The following is a 20,454-nucleotide window of genomic DNA, read 5'->3' on the forward strand; positions in this document are numbered from 1 at the left end:
GGAAAGAAGCAAGATTCAACTCTTTAGGGAGTAGTGAAAAATAACATAATTGTACATTAATGTTCACACTTTTTACATCTGGCTGCAGCTGAACCTTATTTTATAAATGCCACGATTAGGAAAGGCTTGTTTGGTTGCTTTAGTTAAAAGCCTTGGCGTTCATATTTTTCAAGTATTAGTCAGTAACAGGTATGCTGTGACCCTCAGTTAACCACAGAGTGAAACCTTAGAGCTGTATGCCAAGGGGCAGCTTACTCAAAGCACAGGCACAATGTCTTAGAGGAAACAGTCCGCTAAGCGTGCGCCAGAGAAAACCAGACCTGCAAAATGATGGTGATGCCCCAGAGACAGACCTCCCCAACTGCGGAACTAGGGAAAGCCTGATTTCATCGTCTACTCTGATGCAACAGAGACTTACTGGAGAATTGCAGCTCAAAGCCCTTGCTGGTGTTCTCGGCATCGGTGATGAAGTCAAGCCACAGACTACTAGACGTGCTGTTCAAAGTCACCCCCATCATCTCAGAACGGCTGAACACCCCCAGCAAACGGGCGGACTTGTTGTTGCCGTCATAGACCTGAATGTAGGAGAGACCCCGACCTGATGTCAGCATGGCCTTATTTTGAACAACAGTTTCTCATCCCACAGCCTATATTCCCAGAGTTTAGCACCAATGATGTCTGTTAGAGGGGCAGTGAGGCATCAGATGCAAGGTAGACGGCACAGTGAGCCAGTAACAGGGTGAGTGGTCAGCCCCTCTTGTCTCTCCTAGGTGCCAGTTCTGTGCCCAGCCCATCTCAGTGCGAATCTGGTCTGTAGGAACCGGTAGCTGTTCTAACCTTTCCAGTGGAGCTCTGCTTTGTCCCTCCAAACCCCATATGGCACCAGCTTACTCTTCAGCAGCCTGGGGAGGCAAGGAGGGGGCTGCCTGAAGGCCCAAGCCATCTGTTTCTGCACACAGGCACACTGGAAGCACCCGACGTCTCTGCATTGCTAAATAATCCTGTCCTTCCAGATGAGATAGCAGTCCTCCCGCCTGACCCCACCCCACCGTGGCAGTGGCCTGTCTTGACTGCTCTTCTAGACATGGCCCCTGGGATGCAGCAGCATGGAATTAAAATGACCAGTGTGTCACGGTGCCTTTCCTTTCCCCAAGCTCAGCCTCTGCCCCTTCCCTCCTAAAATGAGGGCTCCAGCGAGGGCCTGCTGGGCTTGCCATGGGTGGAATAGCGCAGGCATCTGGCTTCCCTCACTCCCATCTGTCCCCTGAACTTCTGAGCACCAGCAAAGACAACAGTCATCAGAATAATGAACTGGCTCCCCAGGTTCTGAGGTTGCTGCTCCTTTCCAGATAATTGTACAAATAACAACAGAAGTTGTGATTGAGTGAAGGACCCCCCTAGTGCTTTGGTAAATATCAAAGATGGGATCTATGGGTGGGTGATGAATATTTGCGCCTGGCACCGGATGTGGTGCCAGCTGCCAGCAAATTGGAACAATATTTCCATTCTACTATTTATGAAGCAAAGCTTTCTAAAAGAAGCCATCCTTTAAGCGAACAGTGCTGTATATTACAGAGATTTGTTTAGGCCCCTGGGAGCCTCAAGTCTGTTTCCAGATTCCTTGTACAGCACCACTGATAGATTGAGAGAATTCTGGAGTTCCAACAGACATAGAGATGACACCAGTTCACCAGTGCTCACTGCAGCACCCAAGTTGTTAAAAATATTTTTACCCACTAAAACATACTGGAATTAATTGATCAAGGCATTGATCGTCAATACTTGCTAACATCACAGTAACAGAAACAAGCAGATATCATGAACACCACTACTTACTTATGGAGTCATTTTGCTAAAAAAAAAAAAAAAAATCAAACCTGAGTCACATCAAGTCACTGGATCCAATTTCTAACTTATAGGAAGTACAGAGGACGCAGGAATATATGAAATGATACTCTAGGAATATGTTCAGCAAACCTAGAATATGAAAAGTCCCACTGGAAAAATTACCTGACCTCCTCAACAAATAAATTACAAGGGTTGGAGGAAAAAAAAAAAGACGGAGGCAGAAACCCATTGATTAAAAACCATATGAGACAACCAATCCAATGTCTGGGCTTTATTTGGATCCTGATTCAAATAAACTGTAAATTAAGAAAAAGTATTAGGACATTTATGAGATAATTGGAAACTTGAATATTCACTGGATATATGATGATATTAAGAAATTGTTGTTAATTAATAAAAGTGTAATGGGAACAGGATTATTTCCTTAATTTCTAAGCATAATTCATTCTAACTCATTAAGGACAAAAATGTTCATAATGTGTCATTAAGATAAAATATTCATTGCAGAAAACTTATAAAACAGAAGAACACACAGAAGATAACTCTCAACGCTCACAACATTTTGGAGATGATCTTTCTATGCTTTGTTCTATGCATGCCTTTCCTTATATATACTTATTTCCTTAATTTTCAATAAAAACAAGATCAAACTATAGATACTATATGGTAACCTACTCTTCCACTTAATATAATGTGCATATCTTTTGAATCATTACATATTTTTCCCCAACAGCATTTAAATAACTGTAGGACTTTCCATCATACAATTAAACCAACCCATACTATCCTTATTCACACATTGTCTGGAATGTGTGGCCTGGCATAGAAGAGGCATTCAATAAACGTATGATAAATAAATAAACCAATGTTTTCTTCTAGTACTCTTGTCCTCAAATCCACCTGGAATTTATTTTGGCATAAAATAGGAGATAAGATTCTACTTTTTCTCCTTGGTTGATAAGCCATTTAACCCAACACTATAAATATTACATCCACCACCAATTTTAAATCTACCTTTGTCACATAGACTGTTGTATAAATTTGGCTTTGTCTGTCAACTTTCTATTCTCTTCTATTTCTACTACGCTACCTATTTGTCTTTTCCTGTTCATGACCCATACTGTGTCAGTTACCATAGCTTTATAAAATACTCAAATATTTAGTAGGGCACGTCCTCTCTTGTCTTTTTTTAACTTAAAAAATTATTCTCCTATGTTTATTCTTCTCGATAAACTCAAGATGAGCTTTCTAAATTAAAAAAAAAAAAAAAAAAGACCTCCGGCTCCATCCTCCAAAACTCCCCAATGTGTGTAATTCTGACTGATTAAAATAAAATTTATGGATTAATAAGAGAAAAAGTCCATCTACATGATATTGAATCTTCCTATCCATATACATGGCATCTGGCTTCATTTAATCAAGTTGTTTTGTATGTCTCTCAGTAAAAATCTGTACTGATTTTTGTGTGTTTTTATACTTTTTATTACAATTGGGATACATCTGGGCCTTTGTATACATTTATTCTCTAACAGAATATTGTTTGTTTGTAAGAATGCTTTGATGGTCCAGTTCATCATCATATACAGGTGATGGATTTGTCTCTGAGTAATCAGAGGGAACCCATATACATCCACTATACCTAACCTTTCCCTTTTCTTTCTTGAGTAGATGTTTTTATTTTCTTCACCTTTGTTGTGGTATAATTGACAAATAAAAATTGCAGATAATTAAAATGTACCACTTAATATTTTCAGGTACCCATACCATTACATCTAATATGACAACTCAGCAAGATGGCTGGCTTAAACATAACCACACTACGTGGGCAGCTTTGTACATACAGTTACAAACAATGTGGACACTCCTAGGGACACTACTGTATGTCTGCCTGCACACGTGCTCAAGTTTCTCTAGGGCATACGCCTAGAATGGAGATGCTGGTTGCTGGGAAGGCACATTTTCAGCTTTGTTAGATATTGCCAGATTGCTCTCCAAAGAGTAATACAAATTTAATCCCTCTGACATCATATGACAGCTTTCATTGCTTTGTATCTTCGCCAACACTTGGTATTTTCAGGCATTCTAATTTTTTCCAATTTGATGGGTGTGAAACGCTATCTTATTTCAATTTGTATGTCTTTGATTATCCCTGAGGGTGAGGATCTTTTCATGTGTTTACCCATAATTCCACTTTCCTCTTATGTGAATTGCTTGTCCATATCCTTTGTTCATCCACGAGTGTGAAACCTCCTTGCATTTATTTCAATTGTATGTCCTTCCAAATAAAGTTTTATAATTTTCTCAGAAAAGATGATGCACATCTTTTAGACTTATTCCTAGGTGTTTTATAGTTTTTGCTTCCATTAGGAATGAGCTCTTTTTTTTTCTGATTATATTTTAGTTTATGTTTAGTTTAGTTTATGTTTTCAGCCACTTTGCTCAATTGTCTTATTGGTTCTGATGTTTCATCCATTGAGTCTTTCATATTTTCTAAATAGAAGAGAGATAATTTTATAAATTCTTTTCTAATTTTGATAGTTTCTTTGTTCTTTCTCTGATCTGATTGTAGTGGTTTCGATCTGCAGCAAAATGTTGAATACTAGTGGTGATAACAGAGCTCATGTCTTACTCCTGACTTCACTGGAAATCCTTAGGAAGTTTTGTCATTAAGAAAAATGTTTGCCATAGGTGTCGGTAGGAACTTTTTATCAGATTAATAAAGTTTTCTTCATAGTTTTGAGGTATTTTTTAAGAATCATGAATGAATACTGAATTTCATCATGTGATGTTTTGAGGTGACTGGCAGGATCACATACTTTTGCCTTCTAATCTGTTTAGGATATTAGGTTGAATCACATGAAGTTGCCAATATGTGACTGGTTTTGACCTACAAAGACAGCAATTTCATAGGGTTTGTCTAGTACATAATATCATGAGCTTTTCTAATATTGACACATCCTCACATTCCTGGAATCAATCCCACTTGGTCATTTTTGCTTTCAGACACAGCTAGATTCAATATGACATTGTATGTATGTAGGGTGTTTAGATCTATGATAAGTGACTAGTACAATAGTTTGTTCTTCTATGGCCCTCACTAAGTTTGCTATCAATATTTCTACTTGCCTCATTTAAATAAAATGAATTAGGATATGGATGCTAATTTTTCTCTTTTCTGAGTCAGTCTGATTATTGCAGGATTAGTGATTCCTCGAACTTTTGTCGGTTTACCTGCAAAATAGTCTACACCTGGGGCCTGTGAGACAGGATATGGGCAGGATCCAGTTTTATTCTTTTTAATGTTTTATTTATATTTGAGAGAGAGGGAGAGAGAGAGAGAGAGAGAGAGAGAGAGAGAGAGAGAGAGAGACAGACAGACAGTGCATGGGGGCAGGGAGGGACAGAGAGAGATGGAGATAGAATCCGAAGCAGGCTCCAGGCTCTGAACTGTCAGCACAGAGCCCAATGCGGGGCTTGAACCCATGAACTGCGAGATCATGACCTTAGCCGAAGTCAGACACTTAACTGATTGAGCCACCCAGGTGCCCGAGGATCCAGTTTTTTAAGTAATTATTGGTTTATTCAGGTTTTTCTTTTTTCTTTTTTAACTTTATTTATTTATTTTGAGAGTGTGACAGCAGGGGAGGGGCAGATGGGGAGACGGAGAGAGAGAGAATCCCAAGCAACCTCCACACAAGTGCAGAGGCTGAGGTGGGGCTCGAACTCATGAAGAACTCACAAACCGTGAGATCATAACCTGAGCCGAAATCAAGAGTCAGAGGCTTAACCAGCTGAGACACCCAGGCACCCTTATTTTTTCTTGACATTAGTACTTTTTATCTGTCAATATTTCCCATTTTACCTGAGCTTTCAGATTTCTTAGCTTAGGGTTGTTCCTAAATATTTTCTGATTGTTTCATAATCTCTACCTCATCTGTGACTGTGTTCCTTTTTCTGTTCCTAAAATTCTGTACCTGTGGCTTCTTTATTCTTTGATCAGTCCTGCAAGGTTTGTGTCTTTTATTAGTTATTTTTCAAGGAACCAGTTGGTTTTGCTGACAATTGCTCCTGTATTTTTAGCTGTATTTATTCTGTCATTTTTGACTTTAAGAAGTCTCTCTCTCCTACTTTCTTTGGACTTATTGTTATATTATCCAAGCTACCTAGATCCTTATTTATTTTTAATCTAGGTGATGTGTTGGAGACTAACAGAGATATATTAAAATCTTCCACCCTGACTTTAACTTTATTTTTGTTTTTTACCTTTCTAGCAGTTTTTATTTAATTTATTCATGCTATGTTATTTGGCACATAAAGTTTTACTGTGGATTGATTGTACATTTTATTAACATAAAAGAATCCTCTTTTAAATTTCCTTATGAGACTTGAGAGAAATTCTTAAATTTATAACAAACTGATTTCATTTTTCTGTGCTTTACCATTTTTGTTCCTGGCCTCCATTCCATTTTTTAATTGGGTGATCCTGTTTTTCATCTCGATTTAATCTTTCCTCATCTTGGATTGCTCAGTTTTCATTACTGCCTATTTTTGTGTCATAAACATGATATTCTCTCAAATCCTGTTAAGAATACAAATTAGGAGCTTTTAAAGTTTTACTTCTTTGTTGCTTACAGAGGGGCAATTAGCTCACACTCTTCAGACCGGTTCCCTTCTTCTGATCTCTGGAATATTTATACATATCCCGTTAATTTTCTTGTTAGCACACCATCACAGAGGGAGAATAAAATAGGAGAATGGAAATGCCCAGTGGTGTCTAGAGGGGAATGGAGGAATTAGCAAGAAAAGGGCATAGCAGGAGTTCTCCTGCTCCTAGTGCTAAAGTATGCATGTGTGATTGTGGCAGCCTCTTTTCTGAAGAGCCTGACCACTTTTGTTAGGCATTGCCCTACTTTATCTGACTTGCTGACAGAAGCCAAGTCAAGCCCAGCGCGCCCTGCTGAGAGGGAATCGTGGCTCTGTGTGGTCTCTCACACCTAGCACACTTCTGGAAGAGCTAGTGGTATTGAGATCTGGTCCAGGCCAACAGTACATGGCATGTCCTTGGCTCTAGGCTCTGCTGCTCTGACTTAGATGTGATTTCCTTAAGGGTTTTGGCACTGAGTCCATGGGCAGGATTCACTTCAGGTACATGAATCATACTTTGATTAGGCCCTTTCTCAACGTGGGTTCTTTTTTGGATATTCCATTTGGCGAAAATTCTTTTAAGCTGTATGTGAAATGTGCCTTTGCCTAATTTCCATGGGTGAGGGCGTTTTTCCCTGCATTTGTATCCTTTTAGTCATTTCAGTGGGGACCTGTGCAGGATGGTTTCATATACATATATACACATGTGTTTCATTTGCCATCTTCAGCTGGAGGGTATCTTTCCATACCATTGCAATTTAGAGGCCCTTCCTATCTTACTGAGGTCAGATCAAAATTTTGGTGGGGGCCAAAATAAAAGGAATCGGGTAATTAGGGGAGACAAGCTGAAGTATGTATAGGGGCGTGGTTTAAGGGATTTTCGGTAATTAAAGGTAAGACACAGATCAGGGGTCACAAATGCAAGTCAAGAGTCACTCCATGGGTCAGGATTACAAGACTATATGGAAAGATTGGAAGGTTGATCAGATGTATGATATATTATATCTTGGGCAATAAATAAGGAGGTGGAGGAGGTGACAGGTCAGGAGTTCCTTGGTGTGCACCGGGGTTTCTTTGCAGGGAAAGGCAAGGCCTCAGGGTGAGGAATTTGCCAGTGTTCCGGCAGATGGGTGAGTTCCAGCACAGCAAGGACAAGGTGTTCTTGGAGCTGACTGGTGTGCTGGGCTCCTCCTGCACACGTTCCTGTCGAGGATGACCAGAGTCACAGGCTGGCACAACAGTGCCGCTACGGCTGACATGGGTGCACGGCCATTCTGGAGACTATTTGGGAAACCAAACTGTGGGTTTCTTTTAGTTCTGAAACAGTTTTGTACCTGTTCATGTCCCAGGTTCTCCCTCAGGAGGACCAGGATCTGAGGAAAAGAGTTAGAGCAGGAAGGGATGACACGAAGCCATCCCATCTCCCTTGGTGCCTTGCCCTCCCTTCCCCAGGTTCCATTCTATAGGAGTTATGGGGGGCTCAGGGTCCCATGAGTGGCCTTTCTGCCATGTCAGAGCCATAGCCCAGCCTTCTGAGGGGGACACTCAGAAGGCCTGGGCACAGCAGGAAGAAGGTCATCGGCAAGAAGGCGGAGCCCACTATTAGAAGGCTGGGTGGCAGGACAAGCTGGGCAGATGGCTCTAAGACAAAGTCTGAAGACTGGGAACATCCCCCAATAAAACAGGAATTCATCCTTCTCTCTCCACAACCCTGCAGGACTACCTGGGGTCCTGCATCCTATACAAGTCCTCCCTGACCTCTGACCTGGGTTTTATGGCCTGTGTCTCTCCCTTCTTACCCTGAGTGCCTCAAAAAGTCTCTCTTCTCTCATTTGAGCTGCTCACCTGATCCTAAGACACCACATGGACAGGGTAGTTGGGTGTGCACACCTGTTGACCATGTCTTAGGTGCTTCTTTGAATTTAGACCACCCTGGTGAAGAGGCTCAGGTAGCTGCCACTCCATGTGACCTCTGGCAGCCAAGGAGTCCTTCTGCTGATCCTATCAGGCCACACGCACAGAACTGCTGCTATATTCCCTTTAAAACCTGAAAATTATGTCTCCAGAATTCTTTTCACTGCAGGGTTGGCAATGACCTTCATGCAAGAAGGGCTCTGCATTTCACCAATTCCATCTGCAGCTCTGAAGAGAAGAAATCACCTTGGCCTTGCTGACCCCGGTTACATCCTCTGAAGATCTGGTGTTGATGATGAACAAATGGATGGAGAGAGGTGAGGTCTGGGGGATGCCTGAGGACATGGCCCTTGGAAATTATAAAGTCTTGTATATTGCTCACTTAAAAGGAGATGCACTGTTTTTCTGTCTGGGGAGCTCAGAGGTTGCAAAGTAGAGCTTAAGAAGCCAGTGACTGGGGTGGAGGCGCCTGGGTGGCTTGGTCAGTTAAGCATCCTACTTCAGCTCAGGTCATGATCTCATAGTTTGTGGGTTCGAGCCCTGCGTTGGGCTCTGTGCTGATAGCTCGGAGCCTGGAGCCTGCTTCGGATTCTGTGTCTCCCTCTCTCTCTGCCCCTCCCTTGCTCGTGCTCTCTCTCTGTCTCTCAAAAATAAATAAATGTTAAAAAAAATTAAAAAAAAAAAAAGCCAGTGACTGTGCCCTGATCCCCCTGGGCTGCTTCACATATTCTATTTCAGGCATACCCGGTCCCAACTGGTCACCTCATGGGTTCAAGGATAATCAGTTTAGAGTGAGAAACACCCTCCAAATGCATGTGCACACCCACACCCACACCCACTCATGTACCCCAGCAAACACATGCCTTAGAGAATGAGTCAAGAATATCATCTCTGCTTAAAAAGCACAGTACATTCATCATATCCAGAGAGAATCCTAAGGGATGGGGATCACTTAATGGTTTCTCTTTGGATTTTTCAGAGTAGTGACCTCTGATTGTTTCTAATGTCAAGACTTCTCTGGCTATGGGGAATAAAACTGTATTAGGATAAGCTAAAAAAGTTTCTTCGCATTGGATGAAAATGGACAACTCTGTGTGAGGTTTTCCTTATAATCCATTTTAATAAGGCAGCTCTTTGACAAATTCTCCAGAGTCCATGCTTTGATTACACACATACTCACACACCATACATTACTGGAGATACACATTAATCACATACACACAAAGAAATACAAATTGTATGTGTGCTCAGTGTCATAACAATCCATAATCAAGCACCGTCACTTCTTTAAATCCACTTTCTTTAACCCTGCTGCCACACATGGGCCAGCACCATGGCATGCTGAGCTGCTGAAACAGCCCTGCTAGTCTACAGAAACATATCCTCAAGACATACCCAGATGCACATGCACAAAATACAGAGACAAGTCTGCACAAACACTGGTCCCTTGAACCAAGCAAACACATAGACTCAGATTCACACACACGTGGAAATGTATATATGAAGGATCTACATCCACAAACACATATCTACACAAATGCACATGCACATACACACGCACACATGCACAATCTATGAGCTCTTCACTATCCAGCATGATGGTCAGAGTCACGATGAAAAACCTAACCCAATGGCCACTCCAACTGAATTTATTATTATTATTATTATTATTTATCATGCAGTCAACCCGTACTCTACCACCTATGTATTTGAGAACAGTCAAGTCCTAAGCAAACTCTAAAGTCACATTCTTAGACCTTCACGGACCGTTCTGTTTTGGGTTCTCACTTTCTCCCAGGCAAGTGAGGACAATATCCTGGAACTCAGGAGGGAAGAAGAAAGCTTGGGTCATTCACACAGAGAGAAACAAGTAGGTGCTGAGCACACTTTTGTATACCGTAACTCACATCCTCTATGAAATCTATCAGTTTTACCTTGAGGACATCTCCTTCAGACAGTTCAAATGTCCTGGCTTTCAGCTGAATGCCCTTCCCCGGCTGGGTCTGGATGGAGTAGATGCATTCATGGTTGTTATTGTAGTTCACAGGAAAGTTGGGGGACAGCAATGTACCCTGAGTGCCCGTGACTGAATTCCCACACTCAGCTGGAAAGAGAATCACAATAATCACAGATTAACCCCCATCAGCCACATGTGGAAAACAACTTACAGCGCTGGAGAACCTCACAAAGATGGCACGTTGTTTGCCTGTCTATCTGCCCGAATGCCTGTTTCTCTGTCCATTTGCCTGCCGGCCTATAGGACTGCATATCAAAGTTTTTTAAAAGTATCTGCCCATCTGTAGGCATTTTAAAGAAATTCTGCCCAATTTCTTTCTCTGTCTTATTCTGTGTTTCTGTTTCTCATTGGCAAGAATAGAGATTACCCCACCAGGCATCCTGTACTTTCTTAGTGGCATGAAGCAGCCCTTCTCCACACCTGTTCATACAGTATCACAGCAGCAGAATGATTGAGGAGGATGGCAGGGAGGATGGGGGTGGTCAAGTGAGGAGAGATGGCAGGATAGAAACTCAGAGGGGCGAAAACTGAGTAAGTATTGCTAGCATCCTCCAAACTTTACAAGGATTATTTCAATCATTAGTCACAACAACCAACCCCATAAGGTGGGCATAATTATCATCGCTGTTTTAAAAATAAAGGATCTGGTACTTAACCATTTAGATCGATTCTCTCCATTCACCGAGAGGAGGGGGCTGAGAGCCCAACCCTCCTGGTCCTGGAATTTTAGGCCGCTGAGGCTTTGGAAAAGGTTTTAGCATAGACCCACTGAAACCCTGTTTCATTTGACAGCTAATGAATTCACACCTTCCTCTTGAAGTCTTTTCCTCCTCCTCCAGAATGAGTCATTCTTTCCCCATTACTCCCATATCTTTATTTATAGCAGTCACCACATTTTACTTCACCTATTTGTTAACATTTCCGTCTCCTCCACTGTCGATCCTCTGGGATGTGGTCACATTTCTCTATGCCCAACACCCACTCAGTGCCAGGGTAGGGCAGGCATGAGCAGATGAAAGGGGAGATAGCTCGGTGGCAGGGCAGGGCTGCAGAAACCTGCAATTATCTCTCTCGGGTGTTTAATAGTTGTAGATCCCCTCCCTGCGCTTCCCTATACCAGAGTGCCTACCATATTGCACCCTGATTGCTTCTTACTTGCCGGCATCTTCCACCTAAACTGTGAGTTACTTGAGGGCTCGGGTCATGCTTAATGAATCTATGAACTTCCAAGGCTCAGCCCAGATTGTCTGTAAAGTAAATATTTGCCAAATGAATGAATGAATGAATATGGAGGACATTGACCTCAGAAGATGTACCATCCTAAAAATAATTAGTTTCCAGAAGGATGTAAATACAAGTCCAGATGGCAGGCACATTATTTGTCTGGACATATGGAGAATTTGGAGCATGTCTTGAATCTCTGGGGTTGACGGTAGCAAGTCTGCTTTCTCCAAACTATCCCTCAGTGTCCCTATTCTAGGCACAGTATTTGCTGGAAGGGCTCGGAGGTCAACCAATGGGCCACCGACCAATGCACCACCTAGTTAACCCTAATTGTCCTAAGCCTGAAGTGTACTGGGCCAAGGCAGTGTAGATGGAACTTGTGATACAGAGTTGAGCCTCTTGTGGTCTTGGTTTATATTCTTGTGTCCCTCAGGCTGCTCCTTAGACCTTTGAAGACCATGTCTGTGTTCTACAACAGGCCCTTAGTTTTTCAATGGGCCCTACTCCCTGGGTTCTGTCCAGTTCAGGACAGCTTCAGTTTCCTAGTTTACATAAGCCATTACTATGAATTAAATGTTCACGATCCTGTGCCAAATCCGTATGTTGAAGCCTTAATCTATAATGTGATGGTATTTGGAGGTGCGGCCCTTGGCATGTGATTGGGATTAGTGACCGTATAAGCTGAAGAACTGACCAGAGCCCTGTCTCTGTCTTGTAAGGATACAGCAAAAAGGTTGCCTCCCGCAAGCTAGGAGAGGACCTTCACTAGACATTGAATCTCCTGGCACCTTCCATCTTGGGTGGCTTGGGCTCCAGAACCATGAGAAATAAATATTTAGTGTTTAAGCCACCCATGGCATTTTCCTTATAGCAGCCTGAACTGACCAAGACAGCCACCATTTGTCTTAGAGCCTGTTTGCAAAGTATCCAAATATGCACAATGAGTGTGCTGAGCTGGGGCAAAAAACTAAAGCAATAGCAGTGGACAGGCACCCCATGTACATTTTCTGGGTGCCCTGAGATGAGGGCAGGGATTTGGGGAGGGGGTGCTGAAGGCTTTTAGCCATGTTATTATTACTCAGTCATATCACATGGGCAGCACTCTTAAGCAGCTCTCCATTGTTTCTGGGGTGAAGCATTATTCCCCTCCATCTAGGGAGAGGCCTGTGGAGCAGTGAGATGAGCATGAACAGCCAAGTTATATCAACACTCTGAACCTCGGTCTCTTCATCTGCCTTCATCTGGGCAATAATAGCATCTGTATAAGACTATAGAGAATAAATACATGAGATTTTATGATAAAATAAGTGACCATATGAGGATTGGTCAGCATATAGTAGGCCCTCAACAAGTGTTATTCCTCCTCTCTTTCCCCATCTATCCCAGGTGAATCTACGTGGCTTACCTGATTCCATCTGGAGCCTTAACTGCCTGTGCTCTGGGACTGGCAGACAGCCCAAGAAGCTTCTTGGGAAATGTGCATTAGCTGCCCAGTGTTCACGGCACCCTCGCTATTCCTGATGCCTCTTGCCCTCTGCCTAGTTCCTAAGTTTGGCTTCCCTTAAGCATGGGCTTTGGCATGTTATGGGACACCTTTCCTGGTCTTGGCTTCCAGCACAACTGCTCTGTGCTCATCTCTGCCTCAGCATGCCCCTCTCCTCTTGCCCACCACCCAACACCTTTATGAGGAGGGACACAGAGCTGGTAGCTTCAGATGGGGCCAGTCCTTGGCTGACCACCAGAGCCTGACTCCCTGCCAGGGCTTTTGTCTTGGGCACCGGGGAGGGTACAGGAAGGTAGAGGGACAAGACATTTGCTTCTGGGAGAATTTCCAAAGTAACAGGGGAGGTGAGCAGATGCACTGAAAAGCCAAACACAAGTATAAATGGAAACAAACTGTGCCGGAGAAACAAACAGTCATATGCACAGGAAAGTCCTGCCACTGACTGAGGCATCTGCGACTTCTGTCGTCCCCATCAGGAGAGGTCTCATTAAGGGCAGGGGCTGTGTCTTATCCATCAGTCTGGGGCTCTGGAGGCAGAGGGTTTGCTCTTCTCCATCACACCAGGGCTCCCAAGGACAGAGACATGTCTCCTGCTGCAGATTGGGTCCCCTGGAGTCAGGGCTGTCTCTTCCACATCAAGTTCAAGGGTCCCTGAGGTCAGGGGCTGTGTCACCCTATCACACCATGAATTAGAGCCCAGAGCTGTTCATCTCCTTCACAGCTGGGAATGTTTCCTGGTAACACTGTGTGGGTTAAGTTATCCAATTTACACCCACAGTGCATGTAGCAACTGGGAGCATCCTCAGGGTGGGCTTTCCCATGATACCTCCAGCCTGAGGCTCTGTTGCAGGGCTGGTGGTAATTAGAGGTGATTATAATTGCCGTGCATTATTAATAACACACGAAACAGAAGACAAATGTAATAATGAAAATATTGTGAGGTGTCATGAACAAACAGTAATTGGAATAATAAGTTAAAGAATGAGTTTATGTAATGAGATCAATGAGGCAAGAGCTTAAGGAGTGTGTGCATCTGTGGTCCTGAATAATCCCATTCAAGAAAGATTTCCCCCAGAATTACTTAGCTGAGGATGTTTTCCTGGAGAAGGAATGAGTTTCTGGTAGCTGGAGAAAAATTGAATGTACATGGGGGAATGTGTAGGTCTGAATGTGTGTGCTTCAATGTGTGCCCGGGTCAGGGTGCGTGGATGCTGTTGGGGGGGGGGGGGTAGTTACAGGAGAAAGGATAAACTCTGGGATTATTTAATGGATCCAAATGGAATTTTGCATCCATGTGTCTTCAGGTTTGCTCTCTGAGATTGTGAGAGGTTATTGGTTATTGATAGATAACAAAAAAAAGTTATTGGCAGAATGATGATAATTATACAGCACTCCATTGGGTTTATGTAAATTATGTCATCTAAACTGGAATAAAGCCTGTGAGTTGAACATTGTTATCTCTGTTTTAGAAATGAGGAAGCTGAGGCTGAGGGGGTTTGGTGGCCTGCCTAAGATCTAACAGCTGGGAAGTGGCTGAGCAGAGACCCGAACTTGAACCTGTGTGACCATACAGGCCCAGCCAGGCCCACCTTGCCAGCCTGTTTACAATTGTCCTCTGCAGAGCCCCAGGCTCCACGGGGATGTCTCAGGCAAGGCTGACCTTAGGGCTCCTGTTTCAGTCAGTCACTGCTGCTTCCAGCTACGGGGTATATTGGGGGTTCATGCGAGATTTCACAGGACGCATGGGTTCTATGCTAACAGCTAGCATGGTAAGCACTCCACCATGTATCTAGCCTGTGTTCCATCCAGCCCTGTGTGGCAAGCGCTGAGCAAGCAGAGCCATCAACTTTATAAATGAGGGCCAGCCAGCAATTGTCCCTGCTCCCTGGGCTATCATCCTACTTCTCTCCACCCCTGGAGCCTAGAGCTCTGAACAGCCTCCAGAGCCTGGCAAGGAGCTCAAGCCTCCCACCCAACGCCCCACTGCAGGCAAGAGTATGTGCTCAGGCAGTCCTCAAACCCAGGCCTATTGGCCTTTTGGCCCATATGTGTTTCACTACCTCATACCAATCGACTAAAGTTTGGCCCACCCCATTAGTGAAGCAAAATGAAAGCACGTGACCACCTACCAACACACCTTGGCAGAGGCGAACTCCACAGGCGCCGTCTGCCCCCCAGGCACGTGATGCGGGCTGTGCCCTCCAGACGGTACCCGGGGAAGCAGGAGAAGGTCAAGGTGTCGCCTACGCCAAACTGTAAGCCCTTCCGGATGCTGTAGGCTGGGACCTCAGGCTCTTCGCAGGGCTCCAAGTCATATTCTGGAAAAGCAGCAGGAGAGCTGGGGTCAGACACAGAATATGGAAACATATAGACACAAACAGTGGGAGTAAGGAGCCAGAGATAAAGACAGAGATACAGAATATATGCACACTGACCCACAAAAGGTAAAGAGAATAGAAGAGAGACCCCAAGATGAACAGGGGTGAGAGAGACATACAGTGAGGTGAGGAACACAGCGCTTTGGGCTGTGGGGATGCCTCATACTGCAAGCAGAGAGAGGACACAGTGTTTCTGGAAACATGCTTCCTGGGAGTATTTATGAGGTTCCTCATGACTTGACCCTTCCCTCCTCTGTCCCTTCATCTCCATATTAACCCCAGGCCTCAGAGCTTGAAGACTTTCCAGCCTCTCTCTCCCTAGGCACTGACCCAGATAAATTCAATCTGCTTGGTTCTAGAGGGTCAGAATGTATGACCCAGCCGAAGGCAACTTACACCCGGAGAAAGAATCCAAATGCTTCACTCAAAGCTATGTTGGTAACGCTGACACTTGAGGCAGATGGCAAGCATGATGGGGTGGCATTTATCAGCCAGGGATCTGCCCAATACTTCTAGTGGTGGCACAGAAGTGACAATTTCAATTGTTCCCCAAGGGTATCTCCCTCTGGGACACAGTCCCTGGGGCTCTATTTGGTAAAGAGAAGGAGGGTCTCTTAGATGGGAGGAGACACAGTGGCTGGATATGTCCCACTGGCCAGACTGGCCCAGGCACATGGCAGGTGGCTTCTGCTGGAGGGACAGCATGGGATTAAGCTGGCCATGTCCCAGTTCCTAGAGGCCATATATCTCTTTCCTGTCCTGGGGAAATCCATGTGATGAGAAGGGGGTTCTGGGAAGCAATGGCACAAGAGTGGTGGGAGTAATTGGGACAAGAAGAATGAAGGGTTCTCTTTTCTCCCTGAATACTAAATTAAAGAGCTTTCTTTTCAGGGTTCCTAAACACAAAGATAAATATCTATTGCTACTAAATTAGCATTGGTGAAGAAGTCCCCAAACGATACTCAAATACTCCAATATGTTAATTTCAAATGCCCTTCTTACTTTTTTTTTTTTAATTGCTGGGATTGTGAAACAGTGGAAGTGAAATCAGGAGAAGAATCAGGAGTTACTAGGGTAGGAAGGGACCTCTTAGTCCAACCAGTTGGGTAGGTGATTTTCAGAGTGAATCTTAAACACCTTCAGGGAAGGAGAGTCCCCCAAAAACCCGCTTCCCAGCCCATTACAGGGAGGTCTGTCCTTGTGTCTAACCCAGCTATCTTTTGCTGCAGCAGTGAGGTCATTCTCCCAGAGATCAGAAAGTGGATCGATATCCATGGGCTGGGAAGACCAGAGGCTGGCAGCAGAGGGAGAGGCAGAATGTTCTGCCATCATTTCCCCCAGGGGACCTGACATGCTTTACCTGCAAAGGTGATGTTGAATCCTTCATAGGACATGGAGAAATCGGAGATGAAGCGGACCTGGGCAGTGAAGTTGCCATAGAGTCCAGCGCTGATGGGGGCTGGCAACCTTGAGCCGGTCAGCTGCCTCAGGGGCTGGGAGAAGCTGCCATTCTCAGTGATGAGGAGGTAGTCGTGGCCACTCTCCAGGTGGAAGGTGTGGAATGTGAAGAACACACCTGCCAAGAGACCGGAAGGGTCCGGGTGACAAAGTGAGATGGCTGAAGCAGCCCAGATGCAAGACAGGATCTGCATAAACATTTGTGAATGTGTATCAATGAGTAGGACCTCGAGCATGCACTGATCGATACATACGGGTGAACTGGAATGAATGCACCCAAATGAACCAGAACACGCCGCTGTCCATAAGTCAGGGAGAAGGACAACTGCTTTATGGCCGTCAAATCTGAAAGGGAGACTTATGGCTAGATCCATGAGAATGCCTCATAGCCTTTTTTCATTCACTGATTCACTCACTAATTTTCAACAAGTATTTGTATATTTGATGGGTGCTTCCTATTGGCTGGGATCCAGGGTCAGGTAGGTGCAAGGGGATATGATATACCAGACATTAAACAAGTAGCTAGGGGTTAAGCTACTTGTAGCTACTTCTAAACTACTAAGCTACTAAGTAGCTCGGTTGGTTAAGTGTCTGACTTTGGCTCAGGTCATGATCTCACAGTTCGTGAGCTCGAGCCGTGGGTCAGGATCTGTGCTGACAACTCAGAGCCTGGAGCCTGCTTCGGATTCTGTCTCACTCTCTCTGCCCCTCCCCTTCTTGTGCTCTGTCTCTCTATCAAAAAAAAATAAACAAAAAAAATAAGCTACAGTTCAGAGTGACATGCTATATTGAACATAGTTCAGAATGTGCTAGGGGCAGACTGGAAAGCACTAAAGAAAAACAATAATATTCACTAAAGTTTCAGCACTAAGTATCTGTGTGTCACCAAGCCGTGTGTTTTAGTTGCCCTGTAGCTGGTCCCTATCGATTGGAAGAGAAGATATGAAACCCAGTTAATCCCACCAATGACATAAGTATGATTATTTTCATCTCCATTTGACACCCAAGGAAACTGAAGCACAAAGAGATAAAGTCACTTGTCCAGGGTCAGCCAGCTGGCAGGTGGCAGAGCTGGGATCTGAAGTGCAGTTTGGCTGTAGGGGTTGACCGAGAAGGTTTTAGCTTCTCAAGCTATAGAGAGAGAGCAGGCAGTAACAGTGGCCAGGTGGTGAGGCAGGTCAGGTGGTGAGAAAGATGGGGTGGCAGGATCTTAACACCCAAAGCAACTCTTGAACTCATCTAGATGGCAGTTGTGTGTGGGTGGGCGTGTGTGTACATGCATGCCCACCCACACGTCAGCGTGCCTATGGGAATACATGCCTTGGATGTGCTAAGGGCAGGTGCTTGGGTAGACTAGGGGGGCTGGGTCCACCTGCTATTAAAAGTCCATGGACCAGTAGCATGGGCATCGCCCAAAAGCTTGTTAGAAATGCAGAATCTCAGTCTCTACCACAGAGCTTCCGAATGAGAATGTGCATGCTAACAAGATGCCCAAGAGATTTGTAGGCACATAAAAGTTTGAGGAATACTTCTCTAGATAATTACTGACAGGCTTTTGATAAATGATGGTTGGATCCAAGCTCTTCATTCTAAAACAGTTTAGATGTTTTCATATTTTTGCTTCTCTGTTGACAGGAGCTGGTGACCCCAGAGTATTTGGGATTCTATGGGGGTGGGTGGGCAGGGGAAACAGAGTCCCACAGAGGTGGTAGAGCCAGGCATGCAGCTTGTAATGCCCTGTGCCCAGACAAGTGAGATGCATCTATTTATTTCCTCAAAGAAGCAGATCCTAAGCACATACTAAGTGCCAGGCCTGAGCTAAGCCCTGAGAAAAATCTCCCAGTTTAGTGGAGGAGACAGACACATCAATAGTGAGAGTCCAGAATGGGGGCATAGAAGAAGAGTGGCAATTACGCCTGGAGGGTTGGGAAGACTTCTTTGGCATGAGGGATGTGAGCGTTTTGGAGACACACAGGTATGTGTGCCCATGTGTATCCTATACTCTCAATACATTAACATGTGTGCACATGAGAAACCATTCTCAGTCTACAGAGTTTGGGAAGAGGCTTGGTGGAATATATGTCCTTTCCTCTGGGCTAGAGCACGGGTTGGGCGGAGAGTGGGTCAGACACAGCAGAGGGAGTCAAGAGTTGATTAAGCACTAAGCCCCACGCTCTGTTCTTTAGCGTGCACACACAGCCCCTCCATAGGAATAAACATTTGGCTGGCATTCTAAGGATGAGTAAACAACTGAGATGGAGCCCCTAGGTCTCCCAGCTGTGCTGATTGCTTGGGGCTCTTTTGGCCATTGTGAGGAAATGAAGACATTGTCACAGGGACAGAGAGGCCCCATGTTGGGGCTTGAATCCAGATTTGGTGTGATGGATGCACACACAAACCAATACTTGACCGGAGTCACCATGCAGGAGCCTATGACAGATGTGGATACCATGCCGAAGCACACATTCAGAGCTGTGGAAAAGGCATGGGCTTTGAGGGGGCGGTGGCGACAGACCTAGATCAACAGCCCGTCCACCAGCTAGAGGGTCTGGGCCAGTTGTTCAGCACATCCTGAGTTCTAGTCTCCTCCACTCTAACATGCGGGTGATAGCATCTCCTCATAGATGACATTTAATTCTTGGAGCGAGGCATGACTGGGCTGGCAGATGCAAAGCCCACAGCATGGTGCCTGGCACATAGTAGGTGCTCTCTTTGCTCAACTCATCTCTCAGGCAGCTTTAATGGTTAAAAAAATGTCAGTTCCAGGGTCTCAGCAAGGGCACGTTCTTTGGACTCCTGAATTGGCCGTTCCCTTTGGCTGGGAAATCGAATAATTCTGAATTTCACACAGGTTAGAGTTTCCCCAGCTGTTCCTCTGTCTGCTGAAGATCAATCAGAGTCAGTGACCTAATGGATCTGTTAACCTGAGACACTCTTACAGGCACTGCCCTCTGGAGAAGGGTCTTGGTTCAGTTTAATTCAATTCATATAAATATTTCTTGAGTTCCTGATGTGCCAGGTATAGAGCTAGAACCTGGGGAAGCTGCAGGAAACAAGGAAGGCAGACATGTCTCTCAAAGATCTGAGAGTCTTCAGGGGGAGACAGAAAATGGAGCTGCAAGTTGTGTACTGTGCGGCAAAGTATGAGAGCTGGGAAGTACAGGATCATGTGGGAGCCCATGGAGGGGAACCCAACTCACACTCAGGGCTGGAGAAAGGGGGTCAGGAAGGCTCATTAAAGGAAGTGAGTTCAGAAGATGAAGAGCTGGCCACACAAGAGGGTTGGTGGAGACGGTGCAGGGGGAGAAAGTGTTCCAGAGAGAAGAAAATCATTTCAATGCACAAAGCTCTAGAGGACAACGAAAGCCTGGGAAGCTTCAGGAACTGAAAGAGTTTCAGTGTAGCTAGAAGGTAGTGTCTACAGGGCTCTGAAGGAGGCTGAGAGAGGTGAGCAAGGGCTATAGGAT

At 44.7% G+C, this 20,454-nt stretch overlaps 1 protein-coding gene across 1 annotated transcript in view; it reads right to left on the reverse strand.

Annotated features, from left to right (window-relative positions):
* The window catches only part of CSMD2 (CUB and Sushi multiple domains 2), a 538,353-nt gene that overhangs the window by 185,077 nt on the left and 332,822 nt on the right, over positions 1–20,454 (reverse strand). The window contains 4 exon segments of the mRNA XM_042993830.1: positions 419–575; positions 10,341–10,510; positions 15,281–15,469; positions 16,890–17,105. Coding sequence (XP_042849764.1) covers positions 419–575; positions 10,341–10,510; positions 15,281–15,469; positions 16,890–17,105 — 732 coding nt within the window.

Source organism: Panthera tigris, chromosome C1 (genome assembly GCF_018350195.1).
Source record: "Panthera tigris isolate Pti1 chromosome C1, P.tigris_Pti1_mat1.1, whole genome shotgun sequence".
NCBI classification, from domain to species: domain Eukaryota; kingdom Metazoa; phylum Chordata; class Mammalia; order Carnivora; family Felidae; genus Panthera; species Panthera tigris.